General features: G+C 40.4%; 1 protein-coding gene across 10 annotated transcripts in view; it reads left to right on the forward strand.

Annotated features, from left to right (window-relative positions):
* mxt (Eukaryotic translation initiation factor mextil) overlaps window positions 1-15,372 on the forward strand; it is a 109,781-nt gene that overhangs the window by 70,609 nt on the left and 23,800 nt on the right. For 9 of the 10 annotated variants that reach the window (XM_071679598.1, XM_071679597.1, XM_071679600.1 and 6 more), the window contains one exon: window positions 3,762-3,961. The exons of the other annotated variant lie outside the window; for it this stretch is intronic. In XM_071679598.1, the coding sequence (XP_071535699.1) occupies window positions 3,762-3,961 (200 nt within the window). The remainder of the gene's footprint in view (window positions 1-3,761; window positions 3,962-15,372) is intronic. 10 annotated transcript variants of the gene reach the window in all.

The following is a 15,372-nucleotide window of genomic DNA, read 5'->3' on the forward strand; positions in this document are numbered from 1 at the left end:
TTTCAGTAAGTCTATTAGATGTAGGCTACATTACCTGTAATATGACAGTAGTCAGGTAATTTAAGGGGTGGCTTAGGAAATCCTAGTGCCCCTCTCTCTTCTTCCCAGTAACCTTTAGTTCACCGCATCCCATTCCATGAGCACCAAAAGCCCTCATCACTGTTTCGATACAGTAATTTTTCTGTTAATTTTCTTTAAATTTCTTTTTGTTCTTGTTTACCATTTTCCACCTTAGCAAGGTAGTGCCAGGAATAGAAGAAGAAAATGCTTAAGTGCCTTCCATCCATTCTCAAGCTCTCATGTGTAATGAACAGAAACCACAGCCTCCTATCCACAAACTATCCATTATTTTATAACAGAGCATGATGTGCTGCTCTTTATATGGTGGGTGGTAGTTTGTTGTTTACACTGTTTGAAAACAACCATTGTTGTGTGGGTTTTAGTAGCATTGGAAGCTGCAGTGATTAGATGTATAATGTATATTGTGAAGTGGTAAGCATCTTGAGATATAAATCTAATAAGTACATTATTTGTTTTTGGATCTGGCAGGTAACACAGTCATTCCAGCTGTTTGTCCTTTCATTTAGGATTAGTTGGTAAATCGGTATGTCCTTGGCATAAGCTTGGTTATCTAGATATATACAGACTTAATGTAGGCATTAGTGTCCTCTTTTGATGCCTTGCTATTAACATTGATTACAATGATAATGATTACATCAATTACAGTGATAATGATTACATCAGTTACAATGGTAATGATTACATCAATAGTAATGAATTATTATTGGGTGCCTAAAAAGTCTTAAATTCAAATACAAATCATTTTTGAATCGACTTTTGAGACACCCTGTATAATATTATTATTATTATTATTATTATTATTATTTATTTATTTATTTATTATACTTTGTCGCTGTCTCCCGCATTTGCGAGGTAGCGCAAGGAAACAGACGAAAGAAATGGCCCAACCCCCCCCACACACATGTATATACATACGTCCACACACGCAAATATACATATTTGTTGAGTATTCCTGGTAAATTATATGGGAGGGTATTGATTGAGAGGGTGAAGGCATGTACAAAGCATCAGATTGGGGAAGAGCAGTGTGGTTTCAGAAGTGGTAGAGGATGTGTGGATCAGGTGTTTGCTGTAAAGAATGTATGTGAGAAATACTTAGAAAAGCAGATGGATTTGTATGTAGCATTTATGGATCTGGAGAAGGCATATGATAGAGTTGATAGAGATGCTCTGTGGAAGGTATTAAGAATATATGGTGTGGAAGACAAGTTGTTAGAAGCAGTGAAAAGTTTTTATCAAGGATGTAAGGCATGTGTACGTGTAGGAAGAGAGGAAAGTGATTGGTTCTCAGTGAATGCAGGTTTGCGGCAGGGTTGTGTGATGTCTCCATGGTTGTTTAATTTGTTTATGGATGGGGTTGTTAGGGAGGTGAATGCAAGAGTTTTGGAAAGAGGGGCAAGTATGAAGTCTGTTGGGGATGAGAGGGCTTGGGAAGTGAGTCAGTTGTTGTTCGCTGATGATACAGTGCTGGTGGCTGATTCATGTGAGAAACTGCAGAAGCTGGTGACTGAGTTTGGTAAAGTGTGTGAAAGAAGAAAGTTAAGAGTAAATGTGAATAAGAGCAAGGTTATTAGGTACAGTAGGGTTGAGGGTCAAGTCAATTGGGAGGTAAGTTTGAATGGAGAAAAACTGGAGGGAGTAAAGTGTTTTAGATATCTGGGAGTGGATCTGGCAGCGGATGGAACCATGGAAGCGGAAGTGGATCATAGGGTGGGGGAGGGGGCGAAAATTCTGGGAGCCTTGAAGAATGTGTGGAAGTCGAGAACATTATCTCGGAAAGCAAAAATGGGTATGTTTGAAGGAATAGTGGTTCCAACAATGTTGTATGGTTGCGAGGCGTGGGCTATGGGTAGAGTTGTGTGCAGGAGGATGGATGTGCTGGAAATGAGATGTTTGAGGACAATGTGTGGTGTGAGGTGGTTTGATTGAGTAAGTAACGTAAGGGTAAGAGAGATGTGTGGAAATAAAAAGAGCGTGGTTGAGAGAGCAGAAGAGGGTGTTTTGAAATGGTTTGGGCACATGGAGAGAATGAGTGAGGAAAGATTGACCAAGAGGATATATGTGTCGGAGGTGGAGGGAACGAGGAGAAGTGGGAGACTAAATTGGAGGTGGAAAGATGGAGTGAAAAAGATTTTGTGTGATCGGGGCCTGAACATGCAGGAGGGTGAAAGGAGGGCAAGGAATAGAGTGAATTGGATCGATGTGGTATACCAGGGTTGACATGCTGTCAGTGGATTGAATCAGGGCATGTGAAGCGTCTGGGGTAAACCATGGAAAGCTGTGTAGGTATGTATATTTGCGTGTGTGGACGTATGTATATACATGTGTATGGGGGTGGGTTGGGCCATTTCTTTGTTGCTGTCTCCTGCGTTCGCGAGGTAGCGCAAGGAAACAGATGAAAGACTGGCCCAACCCACCCACATACACATGTATATACATACATGTCCATACACGCACTTATACATACCTATACATATATCGATACTTTACAGTACATGAGAGATAGATTTGCTGGTTTATGTTGTATCCAGCTTAGACAAAAGTCTTCTTTTTATCTGTACAGAAAAGTATATATTTGTTGCTAATCAAAACCCATTTTATAATTCATTCCAAGCAGAAGTTAATGTAAAACTTACTGTACATCTTACAAATAGAGTAATGTTCAAATACAGTTTGTTTGAAATGTATTGGATGTTTGATATATCATTAGATTATTTACCAGTTTACAGAATTTTTAGATTAATTCTTGGTAATGTGAACATAATTTCCTTTTGATTAAACAGGGAACATCTGTTCAATGCATTTTAAACATTCTGTATATCAGTTAAGTATATTTTAGGTAATGATTATTTTATTCTTAAATTAGAACTCCAGTTTCTGGTTCCTTTGATTAACCTATCTGTTCCACTAAACATAGTTTTTTATTTAATTTGACTTTTGTAACTAACCCATTTGTTTTGCTGAATTGATCAGTGTGTAGCTTTCCTCATTCAATGTGGTATTAAGATAACCTGGAGTGGAGGGACATGAGAAGGGAACCCAGAAACTAAGTCCCATTTGAAATGAAGGGTTATGTAGTATCGTTAACAGTATTAGAACCAGTAAATCTGCATGATTGGCAGTTTTCTATTGTAAAATGAAAGGCCAACTCTGAGACACTGTTAAGCCTGCTTTGGACAGATACAGGGTTAGTAAAGTTGAAAGTCATACGTAATGTCTTGAATAGATTTACTAGAATCTTTCAGTACTATATAACACATTTTTAATTTGACTGAATGGTACATCTTAGATATACACTTAGTAAGAACTCACAATTGAAATTATGAAATTCAGTTAAGATTCAACCAAAATTTGATACATTCATTGGTCACTCTGTTGAAGTTTACATCTTAATTTTTAGATTTACTTTTTTTCAGTGAAGTTAGCTCATATCAAAGAGTCATTTTGTTAAGGAAAAGTATTAACTCTTAGCAAAGGTTGCTTAAAAGCAAATGAATATTTGTCATTAGTATGGTTAAACCCAGGTTCATATATATTCTCCCTTTGCGAATCGTGTTTTGTTTACTCAAAGAACGCATGAAAACATCAAATTTGATTTGAACCATATATGGGTTTACATGCTTCTCATGGTTGGGCCAGTCGAGTAACCTTTGTTGATCATTATCGTGGCTCTTCCTCAGATGGGGATGATGCAGGGCCCTCCACTCCTGGTACCATTTGTCCCACGCTCGAGGTTGTGTTGGACCCTGTACCTGCTGCTCCCGCTCGCCGCTGCTACACTCGAGACTTCCTTGTGCAATGTGCTGCTTCTCCCCTAAGCCGCCTCACCCCTGACAACTGGTCCCAAGTGGTGCGACAGTCACCTGTGGTGCTGAAGAAGGTGCAGTGTTGCTAGCATATCAGCAAATTTTGATCCCATAAATCATTTTATTTTAATTTCGTTGCAGTGTAATTAATAAGTACTGATGTCGTAGAGTTGAGGTAAATGCTCCTGGTAAATGAATGATAAAATGGAAACTGGCATAAACAAATCAGTGAGGAAGAAAGGTCCTATTATAATTATGGCATTTTGATTCCCAGTATAACTTTTGAGTCGTAGTTGAGTGATAGTAATTAGCTGTATCATGTTTTTACATAACTCGTACCAATTCCCAGGGTGGATCAGGTACATATACAACCCTTCAAATCCCTCATGTACATCCTCAGCCCATATCTAATATGTTTAGGTAAAATCTGATTTCCACACAATTGTAACTGCCTATTTCTTTTTCGTTCTACACGGTCAGTTGCTATGTCAAGTGTGATTGCAGTCTCTGTTCCCCAATATCCACGCAAAATTTGTTTCCATTTCATTTTATTGCAAATTATTCCTCCGGCTTCCATTTTTGAAATATCTTTGGCTGCAATCAATCTTCCAAGTGCTAATTTCCATTTCTTCTGTGGTTTGTTTTTCCTCCTTGTATTTTCAGTTGTACTTCTGTTTATTATAACGTCATGACAGACCTGTAATATCACATATTTGTTTGTTGTATCTTACATTTTGTAAGTAGTACTAGGAACAGATAAAGGTTGGCTTCATTTACTCACAACTGCTGTATATCTGTCATGCACACTGAACCAAAACTGGCGCCCCTATTCACAGCCAAGCCACACAGACCTTTCTAATGGTTATCATATACCCTTTCTAAATCTGTATATGTTGCATACACCAAAGCTAAAATCTTTACATATTGCATATACCAAAGTTAAAGTCTTAGTTTAACTTTATTTAATTTAAACTTTAAACAAATGATTTTTTAATTGCCATATCTCATTTTCCTTGCCAAATTGATTTGGAAAAGTGAATCCTGCCTCCTCACTGCCATTTCTCCCATGAATTTATGGCTGTATTTGGTTATGCCCCAGGAACATGTGCCAGTGCCATCTCCTGATTTTAGGCAGCAGTGCTAACATCTTGTTACTTAATATGAAAGCAGTCTAACTCAGATAATGATTATTTTGTTGATGCTTCCCTGGTCTTTGGGTCCAGTTTTATCTGTTTCTGGCTCATCAGCCTGACCAGTTGTAGGGTCAGTTACATGGACCATATCATTTGTAGTGATTTGAAGTAACAAAACATTTGAATAAGATTTTTTTTTCATTGGTAATAGTTACACTTGACAGCTAGAAAATGGGTGTAAGTGAATGAGGGCTTTTCTTTGTCTATTTCTAGCATTTCCTTGCTAACATGGGAATTGGCAAACAAGTATGAAAAACTCTTGAACACAAGTGAACTACAGTGCCTGTTACTAGACATAAGAATTGGTTAGAACAAAACCTTCCTTGCACAATAACTTGCTTGTAGATTTGATGAGAGAGAATTATTTGTACATAATTTTTGGATTATGTACTATTTGATAGGCATACAAGGGAGTGACCTTTAGATGTGAATGTGATGAAGGGGGTCGCTGATAGGATGTTTAATTACTTTTTGTTTGATGAAAGTGTAAATGTCTATACTGACTGTAGAAAGGGAAAATGACATGGGTGGGAATGGGATAATGAAATGTGTGAGCTTGGAAAAATGCTTGTGTGCAGAGGTACTAAGAGAGAATGGTTTTCATGGGCCTCCATGGCATAGTGGTTAGCATTGATGACTGTGATGCATTCACAGGGTTGAGTCTCCTTACGTTAGGTTTGCCTGTTCGCAGTTAGCTCTGCTCTTCATTATCACTGGATGATAAAATGAGGTAGCAATGCTGTTTCCTGTGGGGCAGGATGGCACCAGGAATAGATGAAGGCAAGCAAGTATGTATGTGTATATGTCTGTGTATGTGTATGTATGTATATATTTTTTTTTTTTTTTTTATACTTTGTCGCTGTCTCCCGCGTTTGCGAGGTAGCGCAAGGAAACAGACGAAAGAAATGGCCCAACCCCCCCCATACACATGTATATACACACGTCCACACACGCAAATATACATACCTACACAGCTTTCCATGGTTTACCCCAGACGCTTCACATGCCTTGATTCAATCCACTGACAGCACGTCAACCCCGGTATACCACATCGCTCCAATTCACTCTATTCCTTGCCCTCCTTTCACCCTCCTGCATGTTCAGGCCCCGATCACACAAAATCTTTTTCACTCCATCTTTCCACCTCCAATTTGGTCTCCCTCTTCTTCTTGCTCCCTCCACCTCCGACACATATATCCTCTTGGTCAATCTTTCCTCACTCATCCTCTCCATGTGCCCAAACCACTTCAAAACACCCTCTTCTGCTCTCTCAACCACGCTCTTTTTATTTCCACGCATCTCTCTTACCCTTACGTTACTCACTCGATCAAACCACCTCACACCACACATTGTCCTCAAACATCTCATTTCCAGCACATCCATCCTCCTGCGCACAACTCTATCCATAGCCCACGCCTCGCAACCATACAACATTGTTGGAACCACTATTCCTTCAAACATACCCATTTTTGCTTTCCGAGATAATGTTCTCGACTTCCACACATTCTTCAAGGCCCCCAGAATTTTCGCCCCCTCCCCCACCCTATGATCCACTTCCGCTTCCATGGTTCCATCCGCTGCCAGATCCACTCCCAGATATCTAAAACACTTCACTTCCTCCAGTTTTTCTCCATTCAAACTCACCTCCCAATTGACTTGACCCTCAACCCTACTGTACCTAATAACCTTGCTCTTATTCACATTTACTCTTAACTTTCTTCTTCCACACACTTTACCAAACTCAGTCACCAGCTTCTGCAGTTTCTCACATGAATCAGCCACCAGCGCTGTATCATCAGCGAACAACAACCGACTCACTTCCCAAGCTCTCTCATCCCCAACAGACTTCATACTTGCCCCTCTTTCCAAAACTCTTGCATTTACCTCCCTAACAACCCCATCCATAAACAAATTAAACAACCATGGAGACATGTATTGTTGACTGGTTGGTAAGGTTATTTAATGTATGTATGACTCATGGTGAGGTGCCTGAGGATTGGCAGAATGCGTGCATAGTGCCATTGTACAAAGGCAAAGGGGATAAGAGTGAGTGCTCAAATTACAGAGGTATAAGTTTGTTGAGTATTCCTGGTAAATTATATGGGAGGGTATTGATTGAGAGGGTGAAGGCATGTACAGAGCATCAGATTGGGGAAGAGCAGTGTGGTTTCAGAAGTGGTAGAGGATGTGTGGATCAGGTGTTTGCTTTGAAGAATGTGTGTGAGAAATACTTAGAAAAGCAAATGGATTTGTATGTAGCATTTATGGATCTGGAGAAGGCATATGATAGAGTTGATAGAGATGCTCTGTGGAAGGTATTAAGAATATATGCTGTGGGAGGAAAGTTGTTAGAAGCAGTGAAAAGTTTTTATCGAGGATGTAAGGCATGTGTACGTGTAGGAAGAGAGGAAAATGATTGGTTCTCAGTGAATGTAGGTTTGCGGCAGGGGTGTGTGATGTCTCCATGTGTATATATATATATATATATATATATATATATATATATATATATATATATATATGGTATGTACAAAATGAAGAGTTTAGGGACTTTGTGACAGTTTTCTTTAACTAAATTCTTCAGTTCTAGTTGACAATAAATAGCTTGTGCAAGGAGGTGATAATCTGCAGAAAATCTGGCAAATTCCTGAACTTCTTTGCACAAAATATCAGACAATGTTTGTCTGAGAAAGAATACTTTCCACGTATTCCCTGTGTGTTGTAGAAGGCGACTAAAAGGGAAGGGAGTGGGGGGCTGGAAATCCTCCCCTCTCTTTTTTTTTTTTTTTTTCCAAAAGAAAGAACAGAGAAGGGGGCCAGGTGAGGATATTCCCTCAAAGGCCCAGTCCTCTGTTCTTAACGCTACCTCGTTAATGCGGGAAATGGCGAATAGTATGGAAAAAAAAAAAAAAAAAAAAATATATATATATATATATATATATATATATATATATATATATATATATATATATATGTGATTATTACATGGGGGTGCACTTGGGAACTTTTCGTGTTTCGTTTTCCCCGTGGACTCATGGGAATATATATATATATATATATATATATATATATTATCCCTGGGGATAGGGGAGAAAGAATACTTCCCACGTATTCCCTGTGTGTCGTAGAAGGCGACTAAAAGGGGAGGGAGCGGGGGGCTGGAAATCTTCCCCTCTCTTTTTTTTTTTTTAATTTTCCAAAACAAGGAACAGAGAAGGGGGCCAGGTGAGGATATTCCCTCCAAGGCCCAGTCCTCTGTTCTTAACGCTACCTCGCTAACGCGGGAAATGGCGAATAGTTTGAAAGAAAGATATATATATATGGATATGTTTGAAGGAATAGTGGTTCCAACAATGTTGTATGGTTGCGAGGTGTGGACTATGGATAGAGTTGTGCGCAGGAGGATGGATGTGCTGGAAATGAGATGTTTGAGGACAATGTGTGGTGTGAGGTGGTTTGATCGAGTAAGTAACGTAAGGGTAAGAGAGATGTGTGGAAATAAAAAGAGCGTGGTTGAGAGAGCAGAAGAGGGTGTTTTGAAATGGTTTGGTCACATGGAGAGAATGAGTGAGGAAAGATTGACCAAGAGGATATATGTGTCGGAGGTGGAGGGAACGAGGAGAAGAGGGAGACCAAATTGGAGGTGGAAAGATGGAGTGAAAAAGATTTTGTGTGATCAGGGCCTGAACATGCAGGAGGGTGAAAGGAGGGCAAGGAATAGAGTGAATTGGAGCGATGTGGTATACCGGGGTTGACGTGCTGTCAGTGGATTGAATCAAGGCATGTGAAGCGTCTGGGGTAAACCATGGAAAGCTGTGTAGGTATGTATATTTGCGTGTGTGGACGTATGTATATACATGTGTATGGGGGTGGGTTGGGCCATTTTTTGTTTTCGTCTGTTTCCTTGCGCTACCTTGCAAACGTGGGAGACAGCGACAAAGCAAAAAAAAAGAAAAAAAAAAAAAGAAATATATATATATATATATATATATATATATATATATATATATATATATATATATAGATAGATAGATAGATAGATAGATAGATAGATATTATCCTGGGGATAGGTGAGAAGGAATACTTCCCATGTACTCCCTGTGTGTTGTAGAAGGCAACTAAAATGGGTGGGAATTGTGTGTGTGTGTGGGGGGGGGTGCTGGAAATCCTCCCCTCCAGTTTTACTTTTCCAAAAGAAGGAACAGAGATGGGGGCCAAGTGAGGAGTTTTTCGTCTAAGACTCAGTCACCTGTTCTTGATGCTACCTTGCTCATGTGGGAGATGGTGAACATTTATGAAAAAAATTCACTAGCGAACTGCTTTCCAACTATGAGTCTAGTCTTCTCAACTGAAAGTTTTTCAGTATGCTATTGTTCCCCAAGGATGGACCACAGAGGAAAGAAATTAGAATTTTGAAATTTTGAAAAGCTTTCCTCCCTCCCTCCCTCCCTCTGCAAATCCTGAGCTGATGAGTGGCTGAGAGTAAGTGGCTTCATAATGTTATCTCTTTGACAGTCTTTTGATTGGTTCGAGGCAAGCCTAGGTACTATGAGAATAACATGGGGAAAAGCCAGTGTTTCCACACTGAAAAAACAAAGGGTCAGAAGGTGCTAACCCTGATTTTTGTGGAGAAATTGTAGAATATCTCTCATGCTTGTAGGACACTGCCTTGAAGAAAGAAGGGGATTCAAATTTCAAAACGCACAGTTTTGAGATAGCCATAATTCCTCTGTGGAATACATAACCATGGAGTATGGCTTGTTTCTCTTAAATGTATTAAATTGAATGACACGTAGTATTATGCAAAATGGTCTGTGGGGTTTGTATATATTTTTTTTTTTTTTTTATACTTTGTCGCTGTCTCCCGCGTTTGCGAGGTAGCGCAAGGAAACAGACGAAAGAAATGGCCCAACCCCCCCCATACACATGTATATACACACGTCCACACACGCAAATATACATACCTACACAGCTTTCCATGGTTTACCCCAGACGCTTCACATGCCTTGATTCAATCCACTGACAGCACGTCAACCCCGGTATACCACATCGCTCCAATTCACTCTATTCCTTGCCCTCCTTTCACCCTCCTGCATGTTCAGGCCCCGATCACACAAAATCTTTTTCACTCCATCTTTCCACCTCCAATTTGGTCTCCCTCTTCTTCTTGCTCCCTCCACCTCCGACACATATATCCTCTTGGTCAATCTTTCCTCACTCATCCTCTCCATGTGCCCAAACCACTTCAAAACACCCTCTTCTGCTCTCTCAACCACGCTCTTTTTATTTCCACGCATCTCTCTTACCCTTACGTTACTCACTCGATCAAACCACCTCACACCACACATTGTCCTCAAACATCTCATTTCCAGCACATCCATCCTCCTGCGCACAACTCTATCCATAGCCCACGCCTCGCAACCATACAACATTGTTGGAACCACTATTCCTTCAAACATACCCATTTTTGCTTTCCGAGATAATGTTCTCGACTTCCACACATTCTTCAAGGCCCCCAGAATTTTCGCCCCCTCCCCCACCCTATGATCCACTTCCGCTTCCATGGTTCCATCCGCTGCCAGATCCACTCCCAGATATCTAAAACACTTCACTTCCTCCAGTTTTTCTCCATTCAAACTCACCTCCCAATTGACTTGACCCTCAACCCTACTGTACCTAATAACCTTGCTCTTATTCACATTTACTCTTAACTTTCTTCTTCCACACACTTTACCAAACTCAGTCACCAGCTTCTGCAGTTTCTCACATGAATCAGCCACCAGCGCTGTATCATCAGCGAACAACAACCTGACTCACTTCCCAAGCTCTCTCATCCCCAACAGACTTCATACTTGCCCCTCTTTCCAAAACTCTTGCATTTACCTCCCTAACAACCCCATCCATAAACAAATTAAACAACCATGGAGACATGTATTGTTGACTGGTTGGTAAGGTTATTTAATGTATGTATGACTCATGGTGAGGTGCCTGAGGATTGGCAGAATGCGTGCATAGTGCCATTGTACAAAGGCAAAGGGGATAAGAGTGAGTGCTCAAATTACAGAGGTATAAGTTTGTTGAGTATTCCTGGTAAATTATATGGGAGGGTATTGATTGAGAGGGTGAAGGCATGTACAGAGCATCAGATTGGGGAAGAGCAGTGTGGTTTCAGAAGTGGTAGAGGATGTGTGGATCAGGTGTTTGCTTTGAAGAATGTGTGTGAGAAATACTTAGAAAAGCAAATGGATTTGTATGTAGCATTTATGGATCTGGAGAAGGCATATGATAGAGTTGATAGAGATGCTCTGTGGAAGGTATTAAGAATATATGCTGTGGGAGGAAAGTTGTTAGAAGCAGTGAAAAGTTTTTATCGAGGATGTAAGGCATGTGTACGTGTAGGAAGAGAGGAAAATGATTGGTTCTCAGTGAATGTAGGTTTGCGGCAGGGGTGTGTGATGTCTCCATGTGTATATATATATATATATATATATATATATGGTATGTACAAAATGAAGAGTTTAGGGACTTTGTGACAGTTTTCTTTAACTAAATTCTTCAGTTCTAGTTGACAATAAATAGCTTGTGCAAGGAGGTGATAATCTGCAGAAAATCTGGCAAATTCCTGAACTTCTTTGCACAAAATATCAGACAATGTTTGTCTGAGAAAGAATACTTTCCACGTATTCCCTGCGTGTTGTAGAAGGCGACTAAAAGGGAAGGGAGTGGGGGGCTGGAAATCCTCCCCTCTCTTTTTTTTTTTTTTTTTCCAAAAGAAAGAACAGAGAAGGGGGCCAGGTGAGGATATTCCCTCAAAGGCCCAGTCCTCTGTTCTTAACGCTACCTCGTTAATGCGGGAAATGGCGAATAGTATGGAAAAAAAAAAAAAAAATAAATATATATATATATATATATATATATATATATATATATATATATATATATATATATGTGATTATTACATGGGGGTGCACTTGGGAACTTTTCGTGTTTCGTTTTCCCCGTGGACTCATGGGAATATATATATATATATATATATATATATATATTATCCCTGGGGATAGGGGAGAAAGAATACTTCCCACGTATTCCCTGCGTGTCGTAGAAGGCGACTAAAAGGGGAGGGAGCGGGGGGCTGGAAATCTTCCCCTCTCTTTTTTTTTTTTAATTTTCCAAAACAAGGAACAGAGAAGGGGGCCAGGTGAGGATATTCCCTCCAAGGCCCAGTCCTCTGTTCTTAACGCTACCTCGCTAACGCGGGAAATGGCGAATAGTTTGAAAGAAAGATATATATATATGGATATGTTTGAAGGAATAGTGGTTCCAACAATGTTGTATGGTTGCGAGGTGTGGACTATGGATAGAGTTGTGCGCAGGAGGATGGATGTGCTGGAAATGAGATGTTTGAGGACAATGTGTGGTGTGAGGTGGTTTGATCGAGTAAGTAACGTAAGGGTAAGAGAGATGTGTGGAAATAAAAAGAGCGTGGTTGAGAGAGCAGAAGAGGGTGTTTTGAAATGGTTTGGTCACATGGAGAGAATGAGTGAGGAAAGATTGACCAAGAGGATATATGTGTCGGAGGTGGAGGGAACGAGGAGAAGAGGGAGACCAAATTGGAGGTGGAAAGATGGAGTGAAAAAGATTTTGTGTGATCAGGGCCTGAACATGCAGGAGGGTGAAAGGAGGGCAAGGAATAGAGTGAATTGGAGCGATGTGGTATACCGGGGTTGACGTGCTGTCAGTGGATTGAATCAAGGCATGTGAAGCGTCTGGGGTAAACCATGGAAAGCTGTGTAGGTATGTATATTTGCGTGTGTGGACGTATGTATATACATGTGTATGGGGGTGGGTTGGGCCATTTTTTGTTTTCGTCTGTTTCCTTGCGCTACCTTGCAAACGTGGGAGACAGCGACAAAGCAAAAAAAAAGAAAAAAAAAAAAAGAAATATATATATATATATATATATATATATATATATATATATATATATATATATAGATAGATAGATAGATAGATAGATAGATAGATATTATCCTGGGGATAGGTGAGAAGGAATACTTCCCATGTACTCCCTGTGTGTTGTAGAAGGCAACTAAAATGGGTGGGAATTGTGTGTGTGTGTGGGGGGGGGGTGCTGGAAATCCTCCCCTCCAGTTTTACTTTTCCAAAAGAAGGAACAGAGATGGGGGCCAAGTGAGGAGTTTTTCGTCTAAGACTCAGTCACCTGTTCTTGATGCTACCTTGCTCATGTGGGAGATGGTGAACATTTATGAAAAAAATTCACTAGCGAACTGCTTTCCAACTATGAGTCTAGTCTTCTCAACTGAAAGTTTTTCAGTATGCTATTGTTCCCCAAGGATGGACCACAGAGGAAAGAAATTAGAATTTTGAAATTTTGAAAAGCTTTCCTCCCTCCCTCCCTCCCTCTGCAAATCCTGAGCTGATGAGTGGCTGAGAGTAAGTGGCTTCATAATGTTATCTCTTTGACAGTCTTTTGATTGGTTCGAGGCAAGCCTAGGTACTATGAGAATAACATGGGGAAAAGCCAGTGTTTCCACACTGAAAAAACAAAGGGTCAGAAGGTGCTAACCCTGATTTTTGTGGAGAAATTGTAGAATATCTCTCATGCTTGTAGGACACTGCCTTGAAGAAAGAAGGGGATTCAAATTTCAAAACGCACAGTTTTGAGATAGCCATAATTCCTCTGTGGAATACATAACCATGGAGTATGGCTTGTTTCTCTTAAATGTATTAAATTGAATGACACGTAGTATTATGCAAAATGGTCTGTGGGGTTTGATTATGGAAGGAGGCTGTGATTTTGATCCATTATATATGATAGCTACGGAGTAGATGTGAGTAATGCTGCCTCCCTGTCATAAGAAATGGCAACAAGCATGAGAATTAGTTTTTGTTTTATTTCTGCTGTTTATGTTCATATATGTATATTGGAAAGGATCACAATTTTGCATGTGATCAAGATATCCCTATGAGTCCACGGGGAAAATGAAACACGATAAGTTCCCAAGTGCACTATCGTGTAATAATCACATCATCAGGGGAGACACAAGAGAGAAATATAAGTTAGTTGATATACATCGAAGAGACGAAGCTAGGACGCCATTTGGTAAACATGCACATGGGGACTTGTCGTGTTTCATTTTTCCCGTGGACTCAGGAATATATATATATATATATATATATATATATATTTTTATTTTTATTATACTTTGTCGCTGTCTCCCGCGTTTGCGAGGTAGCGCAAGGAAACATACGAAAGAAATGGCCCAACCCCCCCCCCCATACACATGTATATACATACGTCCACACACGCAAATATACATACCTACACAGCTTTCCATGGTTTACCCCAGACGCTTCACATGCCCTGCTTCAATCCACTGACAGCACGTCAACCCCGGTATACCACATCGCTCCAATTCACTCTATTCCTTGCCCTCCTTTCACCCTCCTGCATGTTCAGGCCCCGATCACACAAAATCTTTTTCACTCCATCTTTCCATATATATATATATATATATATATATATATATATATATATATCCCTGGGGATAGGGGAGAAAGAATACTTCCCACGTATTCCCTGCGTGTCGTAGAAGGCGACTAAAAGGGGAGGGAGCGGGGGGCTGGAAATCCTCCCCCTCTCGTTTTTTTTTTTAGTTTTCCAAAAGAAGGAACAGAGAATTGGGCCAGGTGAGGGTATTCCCTCAAGGCCCAGTCCTCTGTTCTTAACGCTACCTCGCTAATGCGGGAAATGGCGAATAGTTTGAAAGAAAAAAAGAAATATATATATATCCCTGGGGATAGGGGAGAAAGAATACTTCCCACGTATTCCCTGCGTGTCGTAGAAGGCGACTAAAAAGGGAGGGAGCGGGGGGCTGGAAATCCTCCCCTCTCACTTTTTTTTTTAATTTTCCAAAAGAGGGAACAGAGAAGGGGCCCAGGTGAGGATATTCCCTCAAGGGCCCAGTCCTCTGTTCTCAACGCTACCTTGCTAATGCGGGAAATGGCGAATAGTATGAAAGAAAGAAAGATATATATATATATATGTATATTTATATTATCCCTGGGGATAGGGGATTAAGAATACTTCCCACGTATTCCCTGCGTGTCGTAGAAGGCAACTAAAAGGGGAGGGAGCGGGGGGCTGGAAATCCTCCCCTCTCGTTTTTTTTTTAATTTTCCAAAAGAAGGAACAGAGGGGGCCAGGTGAGGATATTCCAAAAAAGGCCCAGTCCTCTGTTCTTAACGCTACCTCGCTAACGCGGGAAATG

The sequence above is a fragment of the Panulirus ornatus genome, chromosome 30 (genome assembly GCF_036320965.1).
Source record: "Panulirus ornatus isolate Po-2019 chromosome 30, ASM3632096v1, whole genome shotgun sequence".
Classification (NCBI taxonomy): Eukaryota; Metazoa; Arthropoda; class Malacostraca; order Decapoda; family Palinuridae; genus Panulirus; species Panulirus ornatus.